Genomic DNA, 20,373 nt, shown 5'->3' with positions numbered 1-20,373 from the left:
CTCCCCGGTGAAATGCAGTGAAAGGCCCGGACAGCAGAGGCCTCAGTTTGATCACATTGAATCAATCCTCCACATTAAAACCATTACAATAATCAACCAACATCCAACTGGATCCGGCACATATTTACTCATTAATTGTCATTATTACATGCTTGATTTTAGGGACGTAATTGTAAAGCTGTTCTGTTCACAAATTTCTAATTTTCAGTGAGAAAAATGGTTGCCAGAAAGGATGAAAATCATATAAATATATAATATGAATGAGATTTAGTATCATAAAAGATGTTCTGGTGGTTTACCTCTAAGTTGCAACGCACCGCTGGAGGGACATAGTGAAGGAACACCGAGGGGCCGGACAAAAAGGAACCTGACTCATGTTATTAAGGACTACTTCTCTCGCCTCCACCGCTTCAAACGGCGGGCTCAACACGTCCCGGTCACCATGGCGACCGGGCTTTGGCGCCAGCGTGCAACAGGGGAAAACTCTGTGGGAGATGCCAAGTCAGCATGCGGCGATTTATTGTTATTAACTGATTTTTATGTTTTTTTTTCTCCTCATAAAAAAAAATAGCTTTTGTGAAACTGAATGAATCAGCAGGATTAATCACATCATTAGCTTCTTAATTGCATAGCTGGCGTTTTTTGTTCTGCACCTAATCTGCTTTTCATGAGTAAATCCGACCGAGATGTTACATCTGGAAAAATACTAAAAATCAGTAGTTGCGCCGGGAGAGAAATGCGTCTCGATTCCATCTGCAGGACGACTTTCGCCACTGAGCCAACATGCTAATGAAGCAGAAGGCTTCCCACTGACTGGCCGTGTCAGATGAGCTCCAATTACTGGAGGTGCACTCCAGAAAACAAGCGATGCCTCCAGTGATGCTCCCTCCCCTCCCCCCTTTTAACTCTGATATTTACCTCAAATGATCTGCACTGCCCTCCAGGAGCAGATGAGAAACACAGAAACACGTGACACCGACGGTTTCCTGCATCACTGGCTCTGTGGGAAGCTCCTCTTAATGGAAGCAGTTGTCCCCGAGTGGCTGAGCAGCACAGTAAAACAAAAAAAGAATATCCGATCTGTCGCAGAAGAAATGTGTCTTTTTCTGGCATTAGGATTCAGGGAACGTCGCTCGGAGGCGCTGATCTGTTGGCAGACGGGACGGATGAGATCTGAGCCGAGATACATTAACGTACCTCCGGCTCGGAGACGTGAACGTGACTGATGTAACGCATTAAACGTCCATCCGTCACTTAGCGGCCAACCGATCATTAACGGAGCGTGCACACGTACGTGTCTTGTTGCTCGGAGGCATATTTGTGGGTTGTGTGTCCTGGTTGCTTCTCAGAGGGAGGGCGGTCTGGTTCAGCTCCGCCTCCAGGACTAAATACAGGGATCGCCCATAAAGTTGGAATAATCCGTCTTTTATAGCGCCAGACAAATGTTATGCATGAATTAATTTCACCTGGGGGATTGGGACACATAATGAAATGATTGCACCATCAAACGTGATTACTGATGCATTTAAATAGGAATAAACAGAGGAAAACAAAATATTCAAACTTTATGGGCGACAGTGTTTTTAAATCATTGGACATTTTGGGAAACATTGCATATTCGCTTTCTTGCCAAGAAAGATGAGACGAATGACGCCGCTGTCATGTCTGTACGCCTGCTAAGCTACAGTCAGCAGGCTAGTTAGCTTAGCTTAGCATTAAGACTGGACATCGCTAGCCTGGCTATGGCCAACGCTAAGTGACTTCCTGGAGCTGAATGGTGACCTCATTGTGGCATCGACCTTATAATAATAATAATAATAATAATGATGATGATGATGATGATGATGATGATGATGATGATGATGATGATGATAATAATAATAATAATAATAATTAATGTATTTATAAAGCACTTTCCATCAAAGTGCTGTACAACAAGAAGAATATAGGGGTAAAAACGATAAATTAAAAACAGTTCAGAAAAAAACATTCACAGTAAAATTAACTCTAACTCTTGGCAAGGAAGCGATTAACTGTATTCCCCCAAATATTGAATGACTGCTTTAATGTTGAGCTTATAGATAAAAAGTAAACGCAGTTGCAAAAACCTGTCAAAGTCTTCATGTAAACCTCAAAAACACACAAAGAATCAAACCTGAATGAAATGAAAAGGAGTTCTGGAGTGATTTATGAGGCACTTGGATGAAACGTTTCACATAAATAAATATTTCTCACATGGAGATGAGGAAGAAAGAATGTGTGTCAGTGTGTGTGAGCGCAGGCTGTGTTTCTCAAACCACCTACACGTGTGAAACCTTGATTTTACAGAGCGTCCAAGTGTGAAATTGGATGCTGTACAGCACAAATGTATCCCTCCTCCTCCTCCTCCTGTTGACTCCGTCGCTGCGTTATGTCCCCCCGTCCAATGTGTTGAAGACGGTGTAAAGACAAAGGCACTTTATGTCTCCTAAACTAAATCTATTCATTCTAATCAATTGCAGGATGTTTAATTCTGTGTTTAATCTTCAACCTGCAGTGAGAAAATCTTTCAGAAAGGCAAGAGTTTGCAGGAACTCCATTTTTAAAGCACGCTATTAATATTTAGATTAATTTCCCGTCCTTCCAGACAGCAGTCGCTTTCATTTTTATTTCAGTAGAGGTAGAATGGAAGTTATTTTCTAACCTCAAGAAGCCTGCAATACCTAATGCATCACAAACACTGTTGCATTTATTTTTGTCAAGTCTATGTTGATGTTTTTTTGAATATTCACATCCTGGTCCCAAGAACAGCCATAGTCACACTACATTTCTGATTTCTTTCACCTTGTTGTGACACAAAGTTTTGAAAAGCATCGATATCCGACATAATGAGATGTTTCTTTGTCTGGTCTCGCTCGCTCACCTTCAGCTTGTGCTCGTGCTCCTTGTTTACCCGAGCCAGCAGCTGGGCCTTGCGTCGGTTCAAGGCGTCGATGAGGGCGTCGCACTGCGCCACCAAGCAGGCCTCGAACTCCACGCCGTTCTCCTGCAAGACAACGGACAACGGCTGAAAAGAATAACGCATCTTCAAAGGACCGAAAACACATCGGGGGCTCTTCCATTCAAACATATACAGTAAAACCAAACGCTGAGGAGGTATGAATAAGTGAATCCCGATCTAATTTAATAGCAGGATTAACATGTATGGAGATAACACGATTAATAGCACTCGTAACGTTTCCTTTGAGAAGTCTTCATTCAGGCTGCTCCAGTTGCTACGGGGTGGGTGGAGAAACTCATCACCAGTGACAGTACGTACAATTATGCCTCGGAGAGTTTATTTTCACACATGGCAGACATCCTCCTCCTCCTGTCCTGCATCTCCCACCTTAAAGCCCCCCCCCCCCCCCCCCCAAGGAATCCGCCTGCGTGACGATAATCTACGAGGGCACTTAATCCCACCTTCCTGCCGCTGAGCTGCTTCGTCTCCACACACATCAGAAGGGCTGTCGAGCATGTAAATCTATTCCCCGGTCAATATATTGTATTTAACACTAAGTACTGTACATGCGATACCACATCTCCGAATCAATACCCACCCTCATCTGTTAATAGAACGATCAGTTCCAATTGAATGGAGCTTTATCGATCCCAGTGTCATTCACATCCTGATTCTGTGTCCACAATATACAAAATCATTTTCACCATTATAACATGAAGTTAATAATAATAATTTGAAAATGTCTCGTCTTTTATGGAACCAAACAAATGTGATGCATGAATTATTTTCACCTGACACATAATGTAATAGTGATTACTGCTGCATTTAAATATGAATAAACAGGAGGATTGTGTATGAAAACAAAATATTTAAACTTTATGGGCAACTTTGTATAATTATTCATCAATTATTTGACATTTGAATGCCTTTATTGATATGAAAAATATCCATCGACTTAATTTCCACCCGTCACATTCAGCACTACGGCTGGACGATGACGAGACTCCATGGGGGTGGATGGCAGAAGTGTGTTTTGTGTTGTTTGTGTGCATTTAAGTACCTGGATGTGCTGCACCATGTTTCTCAGCTGAACCAGGAAGTCTTTGGCCTCGGTGGCTCGATCCGACAGGCCGTTGAGAGCCTGAGACAGCTGACCCTGTGGAGAGAGCGGACATTAGTGATGCAGCAGCACTGCAGTTATATGGGTCTGACCGCATTCAAAGCACAATAAATCAGCACTCCATCACACAGAGATGTAGGCCTCCGAGATGTAAAAATAGGTCCTCGGGACCAAACATGTAAAAAAAGAAAAATCCCCAGGAGGACACGAATCCAATTTACGGATTCACTCATGCATGAATGTGTGGGGCCGACGGCCTTTAGAAGGGTGCAAGCTGTGACATGCTGGCACACTCAGAAACAACAACAATTAACAAAATAATTAGAATGATGTCTTTCCCTTGTTATGAGCACATATCTATGAGTTAAATTATATATATATAAAAAAAGAAATCCCCCCTTTTCATGTTTATTCTTCTTCTTTCATTTCTTAATGGAATATACAAATATTTAATCTAATACAATGTAATCTTGTTTGGGGCCAATTCAGCCAACCTCTATAAGTTAACATGCAGAGCTGGAATTAGTATTTAGTAGGGATGAGCGAGTACAGCATTATCTGTATCTGTATCTGTATCTGTTAACCATATGAATTATCTGTATCTGTATCTGTACTCGGAGTGGGCGGGGCCTAACCCGAAAGTGGGCGGGATTTAAGTTAAGAAAACTCTGACTGGTATTCTCTGTGTCACTCATTATTCTGTATCACTGATCATGAGAGAGAGAGGGAGGGGGGGGGGGGGGGGGGGCGTGTGTGTAGCTTAATATTATTTATACCACTACTAGCTTTATTTTATTTTTTATCCAATACAGCAAGAAAGTGTCAGACACTCAGTGCAAGAAGTAAAAAAAAAAAAAAAAAAAAAAACCGTTAGAGCCAGTTGACGGTTAAAAAAAAAAAAAAAAACTCCCGACGGCAGAGAGAGGTGGAGGGAGAGAGAGAGAGAGAGAGTGTGTGTGTGTGTAGCTTGATTTCCAATATTTATACCACTACCAGCTTTATTTTTTCACGAAATACAGCAAGAAAGTGTTAGAGCCAGGCAGCCAGATGACGGTTAAAAAAAGAAAAAGAAAAATCTCCGACAGGCAGAGACGCAACGCGAGTCGGCACCACATCTGAACGAAGTACCAGAACTCTACTAGTTCATAAGTAAGTACCAACCTAAGTAATAACAAACCTGAAGCTGAAGAAAGAAACCCTAAACATTAACGGAAAACGACCCGCGAACCTGAGTGACTGAGGGAGAGACAGAGAGCTGTTCTGTGTGTGAGTGATCAGAGCGGACACAACAACACGTCTGCGAGTGTGTAGGGGAGGGGCTGTAGCATATCACAGGACGCAGACACAGTCAGCTACCCAATGAGGATTTTTATTTAATCCGAGCACAGATATTGACTCGTATTACTCGTATAATACTCGTACTCGGCAAAAGTTCTTTATCCGTACCGGATACTCGTTTCAGCCGAGTATCCGGCTCAACTCTAGTATTTAGATAATAGATTTATTATTAAAGTCCTTTTTCACGTTAACATTCTCTCGTTCCAGCTTCTGAATTGTGATTATTCGCTGTTTTATTCATTTATATATTTAAATACTTTACGACAGCTCACGCCAAAGACTCAAACGTATCTAGCATGACACATAGCGTTGAATCAGGTTGTCCCTTCCTTGTCCACATCCTTTGTAAGTGGTGATGGAGGATGTTGTAGGTTGCTAGTTTTTACTCTGAACTTAAGTGCCCTGAAATAAACCCCACATCTTGTTTCATGCATGTGTGCAAAACACGCTATTTCTTGGGACCTTTGAGATTGACAGGAAAGACACATGGAGGCAGCGCAGCGTGACATTCCAAGCAGCCAAAGTTATTTTAGATGCAGATTCCCAGGCCAGCGCCGCCCCATCAGTTCAAAGTATTAAGCACGTAAACAACCGTTATACAGCCGCCCTGCTGTGAACATCTCCCAAAACTGAATTTGTTCATTTTGGATGAACTCAATACAGTGAATTCACCAAACAAAGCTGCTTTTCATCACTGCTGAGGAAATGACATTTTCAAGAGTCAAATGTTTCTACTCTCGAGACAAAAATGAACTTCAGCTTAATCTCACATACAAAATGACATTTGACAATTTACGCTAAGATGATTTATGTGCAATTAAGCACTTGACTTTTGCACGGTTTTATTATTGGATTACGTTCCCTTATGTGGAGCAGCATGTGACGGGAAATGCCATGGCTTTGGATGCGTGCGATGACGCCAGGATGCTCCTGTTTGGATAGCGAGGACAGACGGGGGCGTTCATGTATGTGAGGCGAGGTTGTGTGAACGAGGAGGTGACAGAGCGGGAGGCCTGACCCTGTGGGAACTTCGTTATGGTTGAACGAACAAGCGTCAACTTGGGGAGCGTATTGTCTTCTGGGAGGAAAAACAGGGTATCGGGCGTGAACGGGCAAAAAAAGAAGAAAAAAAAATCACTTGAACTCCGGAAGGGAGTAATAAAACATGGAACTAGCTGATACAGTGAAAAGCACTGTGAAAACAACTCTGTGTCAACGCAGCTCCGGGCGTCTGACGTTAGCAGGCCAAACGGGAATCTGTCTGCGGGGGCCAACAGATGACCTTTGACCTCAGCGTTGGGGAAACCATGACAGCTGCCGCTAACATGAGTCCGCTGCGCCCAGCGACAAGCCTGAGCCGGCAACAGCTGAGCAAAGACTGAAATGTAAACTTCACTGTAAGAAACTTCCTCTTTGTTAACTTGGGACTCTTGTTTCTCCAGAGAGCCGCCTGGATGAAAAGATGTCAACTGTACGTTTTTTTTCCCATGTTTGTTTATTGGTCACAAGGAATTTCAAAACCCCATGGACACACTCTTCAGGACAAAAATTCCGGTCACAAGTTCCCAGAATATAATATAAATTAATGTCAGCACTAAAGGAGCTAATTCCAAAACAAAGTTTATTTAGAACTAATCAATATAAAGATGTTTAAGATTTTGTTGCATGAGTCAGCTTTGACTTGCGTACTCTCCCCCTCTCGGAACGGTTTTACATTTTGGAAAAATATCCTCATTGATTTTGTCGAGACTCCACTCTCACTTCTGTGTTAAATATGATGCTTAGCATAAAAATAAATCCACCTAGCACTCTAAAGCTCACCAATTATCATGTTATATCTTATTTGTAGCAGTTTGGGCAAGAAAACGAAACATAACACATATAAATAGAGATATAGAGAGACCTTATTCAGGAAATAATATGCAAAGTAGTCAGTGGCGAGGGACAAATCATTTGTTGATGCAAACTAAGCCAGGCTAGCAGTTTGCCCCCGTTTCCAGTCTTTATGCTAAGCTACGCTTACTGCGTGCTGGCTTCATATTAGATTTTCGAGTAGCATCAATATTCTCCTCGAACTATCTGCAGTGTATTTCCCAAAATGTCACACCGTTCTTTTACGGTATTTCTATTTGACCTGAGATTATAAAATGTGAGTGGAAGACAAACACACAACTCTTAGCCTCATTTTCTGAGATCAAACTACTTCTCAGGTTTCTGAAATCTATTTCTTTTCAACGTTTAAAGATCCTGCCAATCACACTCAAGTCATCCAATATCAAGTCATCCATAACGTTCCCCCGGACTCCGGCGGTTTCATTACACACCAGCCGGGTCACCCACACCTGCCCCTCCTTTTCGGTTCGTCTAAATTGGAGTTCATCTTCTCTTGCAGTGTTCTCATTTTCCCTCTCTGTGATACAGTGATGGACGCTTAGGGAGCCCCTGCCTTCCAGTTAACAGGCGGCGTGCGTTCGGTGACAGAGCAGATGAAATGAAAAGCACTTGATTTTCTGGAGGCGTTTTTCCGCAGTGTCAGTCTGAGAGCCTGCAGAGCTCAGTCCTCGGGAACCGGGTCAAAACGTGCCATTGAAACAGAGGCTGGTTTTATTTCTGCACCGCTTACGGCTACTTTCTGCTCGGTGACGACGACAGTGCCTCGGCCGGCAGGTCGGCTTATGGAAAGCCAGGCTTCAGCCAGAAATGTGTTGAAAAGAGCTTGAGATTTGACAGACGTGGTTTCGTTTTGCACAGTTTACAGTCATAACGATGACACAGACTCAAAATGCTAGTCATTTTTGAAAACAATGACAGGTCAAAAAGACAAACCTTCTCATTTCTAGGCTGAAGACAATATTGAAGCTACAAGCTATTGTTGTCAGCTGTAGCTAGCAGCAAATTATCCAAATTAAAGGCACATAACAGACAAACATTAGCATTTTTACCTGATGATGGACAGATGACAGAAATAAGACTCAAGGCTAGTAGAGCTGGTTAGCTGTAGTGTTTTCACAGTATTATACATTAAAATGTTTGTAGCATAATGTAACCGAACAAAATAATGCAGGTAGCTAATGCTGTGCCCTTTGGCTTTGCTAGGTTACTAGGTAGTAAGCTAGCTAGCTATTGTTGTCAGCTGTAGCTAGCAGCTAATTATCCAACAATTCAATTGCCTGAAAAACCGAAATACAGAAATAAGGATCTGCGTTAGTAGAGCTAGTTAGCTGTGGTGTTAAAGAACAGTATTATAAATTAAAATGTTTGTAACATTACCTGAAACCGCACTAAATAATGTAGTTATCGAAGGATGTGCCATTGGCTTTGCTAGGTTACTAGGTAGTAAGCTAGCTAGCTAGCTAGCTGGACATTGCTAGCTAACGATTTCAGCTTACGCTAGCAAAACACACTAACTCCAATTCTCATATTTTTTTGGAATTGGTAAGATAAAAAACAAGAGAATATCCTCCAAGCTCTTTAGGCCCCACGTAGCCTACTAGCACTCCTAACTGTGCTTGGTGCTGTAGTTGGTTAGCTCGTTAGCCAGGAACGCTAACATTTGCAGCTAACTTAGCTTACTTATGTATTGGGAAGGCTAAAAAAAGAGCCCACTGACTGATGAGAAATATCAGTGCACTAATAAGAGTTTGTGCCGACATTAATGCAACGCAAATTGAAACTTGTTCAGACACAGTCGGAAATAAAAGTATCATGAAACATTAGTGTCGAGGATGCAGGAATGTTTGCACGGAGGATTTGTTGAGGTGGTGTTGGGTGGTGGGGGAGGGGTTAAGGATGTCCCTGCTATTTGGTAGCGCTAATCATCTCAGTAATTAAGCCGAGTGGGAACACGTGCACGGCATGAATAATTCACCAGCGGCTCCGGGGGCCATTCGGAGTGTTTCATTCTCCCGCACTCTGCGGCCCAACGCGTTACCCGATCTGTCGAAAAGCACGGATGTCAGAGAGGCACTGAGCCAATTAGGATTAAAGCCCCAATGAGGAAGTGGGAAGTGCAAGGAAAGAGGGAGGCAGGTGTAATGTCACTGCTAAGCTCTTAAAGATGCAGCAGAGGAAAAAGTCTGACTCCTCAAGCTAATTAAAAAACACACACATATCTATATATACATAAAACGTGTTCCCATAACCTACTTCCTAAAAAGCTGTGTTACCTCTCAGAGAAAAGTGTCCAGCTCTGTCTTAGAGCTTCAGGGTTAAGCAGCCTTCTTTCTCTGGTCTTCTGTAAACTAAAGAACATGATGAATGAATTTGCAATTTTTTTGCATAGCTTAATTGCCGATTGTGTTGCCCCCTACGGTTATCAGTTACCAGAGACTCCCGACACGAAAAGTTGCGTGTTTACACGCGCCGCCGCCGCTGCCGCCCTCGGAGGATACAGTTTGAAATATTAAGCAGGCAACTTGATGATATTTTCCATCTCGGGGATCCGTTCTGTTAAAAACAATTCAGCTCCGACATCTTCCAAGTGGAAGTGTTAAGATTTGGCCAGATTGTGATACCTCCTCCGTGTTTAACAAGAGCCCATATGAAACCCATCTTCCACAAGCGGGGGAATCTAAGTGGCTGGTGCATTATTCATCGCTTATATCTGCCGTCATCAATAATGCAAGAAGAAGTTAACTATCCACACATATTTAAAAAAAAAATTAATAATAAGCAATGGAAGTCAGATCAAGAAAAAGTTGCCACAGTTTCATCATGTGAGTAGGAGAGTCCTTATTTGACGGACACCTGGGACAGCACAGCAGGAAATGGGGCAGAGGAGATCTATTCTTGTCATGGCGCCGGATTTATCTGGCGAAGGGCGGAGCCTCCCGTCGATTAATCAAGTCACCTATACATATACATATATATATATATATATATATATAGTTAATATTTATTAGATTTTGTTATGGGTTTTACTGATGTCTCTTTCAGTCGCACCATCCCTTTACTGCAATTTTAAAGGCATAAAATTCCTTTGTCCTAGGTTGATTTGTGGATTTTCCTCCATAAAAAGATGGTGAAATCCTCTTTGGAGGCAAAAAGCTTCGTGTTTTAAAGGCCCCGTCATCCACACCAGCTGTTTTGAATTAACATGATTGGTTTGACTTCGAGTCAGATAGAAGCTGTTCTATGCTACTTTATTTTTAATTTGTACAAAGGCACAAAATGGAAGACGAACAAGGAAAAAAAGGGTTGTTGCCGAACTGTACATGTGCGAGTGATGTCAAAGGTGTACGTTGTCTTGCCCTAAAACAGGTGCAACACAAGACAGAGAGAGAGAGAGAGAGAGAGAGAGAGAGAGAGAGAGAGAGGACGGGAGTAAAGTGGGGTTTGTTCAGACGAGGTCCAATCAGGCAACATAAGTGGAAACACCTGTGTGGATGGAGATGGATGGAGAGAAGGTGTGTGGGCTTTGAAGCTCTGAGGCTGAACCAATTACAAAAAAAAAACGAGGGGGTTAAGCAGGTGGATTAAATTAATGTGGATATCTGACGCTAGCTCACCTACTCGTTTTTTTGGGCTATATTATAATCAGGCAATGCTGCACGACTCCCAAGCTGTTTTATTTACCACCAAGCACTCGGATGCATCTGTGCATCAATCGGAGAAAATGAAACGGCCAATAAATGGTCATTTTGCTCAGAATTACACCCTGTTTTCCCTTTTTGCATGTATGACAACTAAATATTAGGTTTAACCATCATTTACTGTGTCAGTGCTGTTGCTACGGTAACCTGTAGTCGAATAGAAAAGGGTGAGGACGGATCATTGAGGTGTCCCGGTGTACACTTTTAAAAGGACACGCCAGCCAATCAGAAACCGGAGTTCTCTGTTGCCATGGTGCTGCGTTCTTTAACAATCCACCTGAACCTCCAGACCTGAGATCACGGATCGCAAAAAAAAAAGAAGCTCTTTTTCAAATCTATGAATTTGCTTCGAGACATTTATGACCTCAACAAACCAAAGAGACGGAGTTCTATTCATATTAGCTCAAATCAGATTTCCGCTCTGTAAAGTCATGGTTGTCCCTAAGTCACGACACGGAGAGCAGGCTGATGAGAATGACATCAGATTGTAACCTTATCATCCAAATCACAACAATGTCGCTGATGAGATGATTACGCTGATGATAATCACGGTGATGCAGTGATGAGAACAGGCTCACTGAGCTAAACCGGCACAGATTTCACGTTAAGCTCACTTTTCATTTTTACGCAACTTGTGTCCTCATTTAAATGCGAGCTGACTTGCGTTGGGGCATCCAGATGTGACGGCGCATAATCAATTATTCTGTTTTAAAAATCCTCTTTTGGTTTTGGACTGTTTTTTCCACAGCCACAAAGGGAAACTGGCACATCGGAGTTTTGAGGCATTTCATTCTCTCCAGTTCGACGCCGGGAGCAAGTTGAAATCCGGTCTGTGTTCCCACCTGGAAAACGTTACATAAGAATACGTCAAAACGAAAATACCTCCAGCGCATGAGCCAATGTTTTCTCTGTGTGGGCCCAAGATGACCCAGACTGGACACGAAACATTCTGCCATGACACATTCAGCATCTCTTCTCCACGCCGGTTTCACTTCCTCTCTCGGTGCATTCTGGGTCATTCCAGCGCTCTGATTTCCCCTCTTCTTTATCGCCACCCTTTCATTAACATTTACACAGCTAATCTCTTTACGTGGCAGCTCGAGGGGTAAATATCACCGCCTGTAATGGAGCGGCATCAGCCTTAAATGGGCTCGGAGACCCCCACTGTGAAATTGAATTCTCCACAGACCACGGTCCCGCCTTTTGTCCTCCGTCTCATCCCCGTATCAGTGAATCACGCTCCAACAATCCAGCGATCGCCTCTTTTATCTGCAGCATCCTTTCGAGCGAAAGACGACAAACTTCAAGATTTGGTCCACGAGACTCCTCTCACCACAGGAGAGCATCAAACACGATGAGTTGGGGTGATAAGGCCAGAAATCTGAATCATAATGTATCAATTTACACACATTATGAATATGATAATAAATGGTGTAAATCTCATATAATGGAACTGAAAATAGCAATAAAGACAAACAACATTAAACTAGAATTTCAACCACAGTCCAGAATCCTATGATTCATATTGGAATTGATAGAAGATAGATCGTACTCGTTCTTTTATCTATTGGCCACATCCCTGTACGGGACAGCGGCCTGCTGGTTGTCCTGACTGTGGAGCAGCAGCACAGCGGGGGGGTCGATCCAGACTGACACACAGCTCATTACTATTAGCCGACAGGAGTTGAGGCAGGGGGATCCCGCCGTCAGTGTCTGACTCTTCAAGGCTTCTTTTCCTCCGCTGCTCCCGCTGAGATCAGGCAGCATCGACGACATCGGCCTCGAGACCCGAGGACGAGTCTTTTTAATATTCGTCCCGCTACCTGCTCCGTCTGTCCTCGTTAGCCTGCTTTTTTTTGTCATGGGGGGGGGGGGGATCCGTCTGCATTGTCTCGGTGTCGTGGTGTGCAGGCCGCCTCGTCAAATCAGCTTCCGATCAAACGCGTTTTGACATTAAAGGGGACCACATGTGCAGGATTCCTTAAATCACTTGAGAGAGAGAATTCCTGAAATGACTCACTTCTACAACCTTTTCGTGCTTGCGTGCAGACCTCAAAGGGAGCATCACCTCCTCTGATTTATCTCTCCGTCCGTGGCATGAGGGCAAATCGCTAATTTTCTACTCCAGTCTGTTATTTTCTGCCCACACATCTTCTTGTCCTTAAGCGTCGACGCCAGTAATCACCTTTAATTGCCACTGAACGCTGATGCAACGGGGCTTGACCCAGATTACATTCGGGGGGGGGGTCCCGCGTGACCCCTTGTGACATCCGCAAAGAGCCTCAGACCATGGGGAGATTTAACGCGCTGGCCCTTTTACACTTTTTAATGTGATTTTCAGAGATTAACACAGACATCCTGTCACCACATAAAAGCCCTCTGACACAAATCTGAGGAGGCAGACGAGGTATCGGGTGATTCATACTGTGTAGCTCTTAAATTTCTGCTTGTCTTTCGTGGCTGAAATTGACTTTGGGACATGAAATTGATTAGCATCGCGGTTTGGACGCGGTCACGCAGTCCAAAGAGGGAGGGTAGAGATAAAACGCGGTGTGAGACCAGCAGAGTAATGATCAGCAGCCCCAGTAATTCAGACACACATGTACTGTAGAGGGAGTGGGGGAGAGACTGTAAAGCATCTGGGACGGATCCCTCACGGGGTCCGGTATCTTGGAGACCTCCGCTGCTCTGCGCAACGTCAGGAGGGATTTGGTTGCCATGGCGGCAGGTGGTTCAACTCCGTCTCCGCGAAGAGAGAAATGTTTCACGGAGATAGAGGCGAGCACAGTTTGTCCCGGCGTACAAAGACGACGATGATGGTGCAAAACTTGAAGAGAAATCCCAGTTAGAAAAACAGAAAAGATCTTATTAAATGATATCAGCGAGCGTGCGTTCCGCTCTGAAAATGCAAATGCTTCAGGTGCTGATGTAAGATTTTAAGTTTCCTCGTGTTGCTGCATCAACATTGGACAGTGAGGCTGAAACAATCACAGGATTTGTGTTTATGTGCATTTGAATAGCAGAGTGAATACGACCAAAGCCAAATATTAAAGCTGCACTGGCCATGATGTTCAAATGTATGTTTTTTTTTTTTTAAAAGGTGTCCCTCTTAAAGACAACCCCAGAGATAATCGTCACCAGATTGTTCAGTTTCCCTGAGCTCCTCTGAGCATTTTAGCGACTTTCAGCTTGTTGTTTTTGTTTTTTTTACGGCCCGCACACAACTTTACTGTTTTGTTCAACAACTTCCAGCAGCAGAAAAGCTCTATAAAGCCACAGAAACACTACCTGCCAAGCACCAAACTACAGACCAGCCAACATAGTGGAGCAGTTAGCAGCTAACATGCCAATGCTGCATTTACATCTTGCACTAAAAACAGATCTACTGATGTTGCCTTGAAGAAATACAGGTCAAGAAAAGAACGATTTAAGGAACCACTCGTATGGCTCAAGTTGAAATTGTTCTGCTTATTCGGTGAAATACTTCTTTATATAGTTGCAGTGAATATTTAATATGCAAACATGTAACTCCCATTCGTCTACCAGTTAAAAAGATTGTCACACCACCTGATAATACTACTGGGGTTTTGCACAGACACAAACTATTTGGACTCTTTCGGCCATTTTATAATCTAAACAATGTTAAATGTAGATGCAAGTTTTAAAAAAATGGTCATTTCAATAGTTGAATTCCCGGAAACTGAATCTGACAATCTGGGGAGTGACTAATCAGATTTCAGAGGAAGCCAATGTCACTTCGTTTCTACATTCTAAGTAAAAGTGGCACATTAGAATCTACAGTGTATCTGCAGGATATGGAAAACGGTTTCATCCCCCCCGGTGAATTATGAGAGGAGCACCCCGAAGCTCTGAAAGATGTCCATCCTCAACGATGCCAGCGCCGAACTCTCCGCCATCTGTTACAGTCCTGCAGGCAGCAGCAGCCTCGGATAGCAGGTCAGAAATGAGCAGGTGCCGTCCCAGAATCCCAAGAAAAACAGGTCCGACACGTTGCACGTTGGCACCAATAACACGGATACCATCCACCGGTTTCTAGAAACGCTCCTTTAAAAAAAACAGTTTGGATCCAAGAAAGACGAAGCAGAAAAAGGTCGTCAACTTCTCGAGTGAAACGATCAGCCCCCCTCTGATTTTTCCATCAATGTTCCATTTGCCTCATACATCTGAGCTGATACACTATCCTCACCACCATCTAGGAGAGATGATTGCACTGGAGGCGTGTTAACTGGCTCACACGTCCAATTCTGACTGTAAATATGGAGGACAGCCGATGTACGCCTGTGTGGCGTGTTCAAGTCTCTTCTTCTCAAAGACTCAATGCATTCGCCGTGTTTTTGGTCTCCCGAATGGACGCCATGGATACACGTACCGCCGAAGAACATCTATATCTAGCTCCACGTCCTCCCCCGCCACTGGAAGCCGAGCGTGGAGGTGATGGGGTTGCAGCTGCAGAGGCGTAGATGAAACTCAGCAGCTCTGCAGCTCTCCCAAACGCCTCGCTGCCCACAACAACGCAGCTTCCAAAATAACCCTCTCAGGCCCCGGCCCGCATCTGTGCTCCACTGCTGGCTCTTGTCAAAGCGTATGGGCTCCAATATTAGCCGTGCCTAATGATCTCAGGGGCGCCTGTTGAGCTGCCAGGGCACAGAGGGGGAGTGGGACATATATATAGAGTGAAGGAATCTGCTCCGTGGAAGCTGAGGGAGACAAATGGTCAGGAGCTGAAATCACGCCAGAATCAAGCTCATCGTGTTGGAGGAGATGGAGTTTCTTCTGCTCCTGGTGGTCCACTCGTGAACAGAATCTCAACTACACTCCTCCTGACAGCTTTGCACACAACAAAATAACAGCAGAGTTTCCAGTTTGGAGACATTTCGTTGACTGTCAGGGAGAGGAAACCCATCTACTTGGAATACAGCATTCATTTAAAATCCAACCCGACAGAATCAACACCCCGACAGCTCTGCATATCTGCTGGACACAGACTTGTTGCTGCGCTCAGTGATGATGAATCATTGGGAATAAACAGCTGCAAACACGTACACACAGAGAAAAAAAAAGGACGCACTGGTGAAAACAGCGGACGTTTGGTATCTTTTTACGCACGTACCTTGTGCAGTTTCCACATCGCGCCCAACGCTTTGACTTCGTGTGTGCCGTGCTTGCCCTCCTCCAGACACTGGTAACACACGGGCATCTTGCACTGCACGCAGTACATGCTCAGGTTCTCCAGCTCGTGTTCCGTGCAGGTGGAGATCTTGCGGGGACTCGTGCGTCGACTTATCCGCCCCTGCGCTGGCGGCACCAGGCGATGCTTGGCGAGGGGACCGCGGGGAGGGTGGCACCGGAGGCGGCACGGGTCGCAGTAGAACACGTCGCACTGCTCGCACATCACGGTGGCCTCCTTCGGACTCTTCTCGCACAGCTGGCACTTGAGCGCGGCCGCCTTGCTCTGCTGGTACCGGTCCACGACCCCCTCCAGCACCCGGTTCTTGGCGAAGCCGCGCAGCCCCCGCTCGTCCAGGATCAGGCTGCGGTGACACTGCGGGCAAGTGATGCAGGAGTTGCGCGGGATCGGCGGCAGGGAGCCGGGCTGCAGGAGCTGCAGGTGCTGCTGCGGCGGGGGAGGCTGCGGGACCGACGGGGGGAAAACCCGCACCCCGTTGGGCGATTTTTGGCAAGGGGTGGTCGGTGCGCTGACGAAGCCCCCGTAGGAGCCGTATCCACTGTCCGCCTCGCTGTACAAACTCATTTTATCCAAATCCAGGTAGTCGTAGTCGGAGACTCCGGACCCGGAGGCTCGGCTGCTCTGCGGGGACTCGGCGTCGGGGGTCTGGACGAGGATATTCCGAGCACACGCCAGGCAAATGTTGTGGGAGCAGGGCAGGATGATGGGCTCCCGGAAAAAAGAGCCACACACGGGGCATTTTAACTCTTCCTCCATTTCATCCATGGCTGCTGGGCGACGAGAGAGAGAGAGAGAGAGGGAGAGAGAGATAGAGATAGAGAGAGGTTCAGTCCGCTGCGCTGCTTCGTGCGTAAAAACGGAGCTCCGGTCGCGTCCGAACTGCGACTATCACTGCAAGCGCAACCTCGTCTTGGTCCGGAGGAAAGAAGGCATCGGGAGGCAGACGACACCCTCTGCACCAATAGGAAGGCAGCGCGAGCTCAGACCGAGTCGCCATTGGGCGATGAGTGGATTCCGAAGCACCATTGGGTGACTCGAGTGTCGGTGTGGAGACGAGATGGAACAACAGTTACAGACCTTACTGGAGATGTGGCTCTTGTTTCGGGGATTATGAGGAGAATAACTACCCTTTAATAAGATGAGATCATGCAGATGTAATGGATCATCTATGTGGATCGACCAAACCAAAGACCACAATGCTGTGTATTGTTTTAGAAGATCTTAAGCAGATTAGTCCACTTAGCACAAACATGTAAATATATTCTATTAAATATAAGTCCTGCATTCAAACCACCACTAAAGAAAAGTACTGAAGCATAAGTTATAGATGATGGTTTGTTACTGATTAATTAGGGTGTAAGAATTTGAACTGATTCATACTTTATAATGCAGGCTCATCATATGTTTTAATCAGCAGAGTGACGTGTACCGCTGCAGGGCTGCAGCTATGGACATTACATTCGTTAATTAATTGCTTGTTTTGTCTATAGAATGTCAAAAAATAATGCAAAACATCACAAGGGGGACATCTTTAAATTGCTTGCTTCCCCCCCAAATAAACATCCCCTGAATAATAAATGATTAAAGTGCAGGGCTGCATCAAGTCCTGATATTGATCTCATACCGGTGTTTAATTAATAAAGTGAATGCTTCGCTGTGAGGAAGTGGATCAGCCTTTAGTTTGACTTTTGTTTAGATAAAGCAGCAACATAACCCTCATAATGTGAGAAACTGGAGCCAGTGGATGTTGGACATGTGGGTTCGCTAAATGATTTATCTATTTTCCAAAGTGTTATTAATCTTCTGTTAAATGACGAAGCAGTTCAGGATTATGCAGCTGTCAAAAAATTAAAGAGGCGTAAACGGTGTTAAGGCACCGATACTCCAAACTGAGTTTTCTGACTGACAGAAACAGGACAGACGATCTCAAGATTCCTCTATCCAGGATCTGCATCAGAAAACCAGGGATTGGGTTGATTGTTATTAGAAAAGCTTCTCCTCTCGGCTGAGGGAGCAGAGATCCGTCCTGACAAAAAAACTGTCATCTTAGATAAAGATAAAGCGGCAGCTCTTTCGGCCTCTCTTCCATTTCTAAAGCCAAAATACCTTCAGTCATCTCGGAGACATCCATGGCAACGGGAGCTCCCAAACCGGGCTGTTGATGGGGAAATTAAATGGAATAATCCCATTTTACGGACGGCTTTCTCAGGCCTGCAGAGAGGCTAACGTGAGACCACTCAGTGATTACATTTGCATACTTTTGTAAAGGAGTTTGGGGATTGGAAGAGCGTTGATATGGACGTCTTTGTCTAACCATGATACTCACTCAGGGATGCGTCCGATGCGTCACATTGCAGACCGGCTGATAAATAAATCGGTGGAAATGTGAATAATCTGAGGTCCATAATGATGTTTATTCAAAAGCAAATGAAGGAAATCAAAAGATACACATATAATCCTCGTGTCTGCATCCATATTTACACCATCATTAGATAGAAGAATGATCATCTATGACAGGGCCGGTTGATGGAGATGATCCAAAATGAAGGCGCCAAAAATATGGCTTTTAAAAAATGACGAGCATCACATAAATAGCTACAGATACTGTAAAACACTACAACGACATGAGTGCATATATTGTCTTTGAGAGGAGATGAGCGTGGGAAGCGCATATCTTTTTTTTTTTCCCACTAAAAGGGCCAAAAATATCTACATTAAATAGCCCCAATCTTTGAACTCAAACTGTGCTCCTGATTTTCCACACTAGCTGTTTAATTTCTATCCTTCTGTGCCGTTAATGCTCTTTAAGATTTGAGAAAACATACACCAAATGGCGAGTTTATCCGTGTCAATATTCCCCTCCAGATTGAACCAAATACAGTGTTGTTTCAAACCAAAGACCAGCAGCTATTTTTGGACGCGTGCTCGCTGCCGCCCCCGGCGTGATGACATTGTTCTCTGTGTAATCTCCTCAGGTTTCCTTCGAGCAGGAAAAGTGGCCAATTCTATACTGAATCTCTGTTTCATCTCTTTAATCTTTTTTTTTTTTTTTTTTTTGCGCTGGTGCCAACTCTCCGACACACCAGGTGGCTCCGAGCTTCCGTGTTCCTTTCTCAGGGTTCACATCCCAGAATGCTCCTAAAGTCGGCGGTTTTAGCTGCTCCATGGTGACCTCGTGTGCTCCGACACATGAGGAGACGTCACGAGAACGAATAAGATAGCCGCTGATTAACTAAACAACAGGATTAGCAAACACATAAAGTCAAATTAAAGGAAAACTGAACTCTGCCATACGATTGGCTGACGGTGTCATTATATTTACTCTATGGTAAATTAAAGCTAAAAAATACTGCCACTTTAATCCAGAAATTAATCAAAATGAGCTCCTCATTTACCAGCTACAACATTAAAAATATGTTCAATAATTAGAACCCAGGAATGAAGCAAATATGATTCCAAAAATGGGAAATTCTGCATATAAGGAAGTCTACTTTTACTTTTAGTATATTTTGATCCTAGTATTAGACTTTCTGGGGAGTAAGAGATTTACTTTATATTTCCACAGTGTAGTATTGCAACTTTTACCAAATTAAAAGTACTCTGCCTGAGTACCAGGAAACAAATCTGTCCTCACATTTCACGGAGCGTCTAACTTTAAATTGGCAGACGAGGCATCACAACACCTCCGATACCTGGATCTGGAGGGAAAAGAGGTCATTTATCGGCGTCCTCCCCTCCATCGATGAGGGATAAAGTCTCCTTTGTGAGTTTATTAACTCTTCTCACCTCAGACTTGCAGAAACTCTCCTTTCCCGGCACACAGCTGGGGTGAGATATCTCTACGGGACGCATCAGGACTCGGGTTTAAAGAAAGTTGTGGTTCTTTAACGACGCTGGAGTCATTTAGGAGAACGGATGGAGATGCTGGGTCCATACACAGTGTAGGAAACACGCCTTCTAAAGAAGCGTTGATGTTTCTTTTGTTTCGAGTCAAAGATAAAGAAGTAAGATTGAAATTTGCTTTTTACTGTCAGCAGGATTCTGGTAAGAATGGGTAGTTCTCTGCAGGAAACTGGTGGTTTTTTAACGTGTTACTCTCACTTTCTCCAATATGTGAGCGTATTGACTACAGGAC

General features: G+C 44.3%; 1 protein-coding gene across 4 annotated transcripts in view; it reads right to left on the bottom strand.

Moving 5' to 3' along the window:
- Positions 1 to 17,035, bottom strand: part of trim9 (tripartite motif containing 9) — a 32,968-nt gene extending 15,933 nt beyond the window's left edge. For 2 of the 4 annotated variants that reach the window (XM_084014261.1, XM_084014263.1), the window contains exons 1-3: positions 16,161 to 17,035; positions 4,041 to 4,136; positions 2,903 to 3,046 (exon numbers count right to left, since the gene is read on the bottom strand). In XM_084014261.1, the coding sequence (XP_083870387.1) occupies positions 2,903 to 3,046; positions 4,041 to 4,136; positions 16,161 to 17,003 (1,083 nt within the window). In that variant the 5' untranslated portion in view covers positions 17,004 to 17,035. The remainder of the gene's footprint in view (positions 1 to 2,902; positions 3,047 to 4,040; positions 4,137 to 16,160) is intronic. The other 2 variants (XM_084014262.1, XM_084014264.1) reach the window with 1 other exon arrangement.
- Positions 17,036 to 20,373: the final 3,338 nt, after the last annotated feature.

The sequence above is a fragment of the Eutrigla gurnardus genome, assembly GCF_963514095.1.
Source record: "Eutrigla gurnardus genome assembly, chromosome: 7".
In the NCBI taxonomy this organism is placed as follows: Eukaryota; Metazoa; Chordata; class Actinopteri; order Perciformes; family Triglidae; genus Eutrigla; species Eutrigla gurnardus.
The sequence above is the reverse complement of the archived record's forward strand: the minus strand, read 5'-3'. Positions and strand labels throughout refer to the sequence as shown.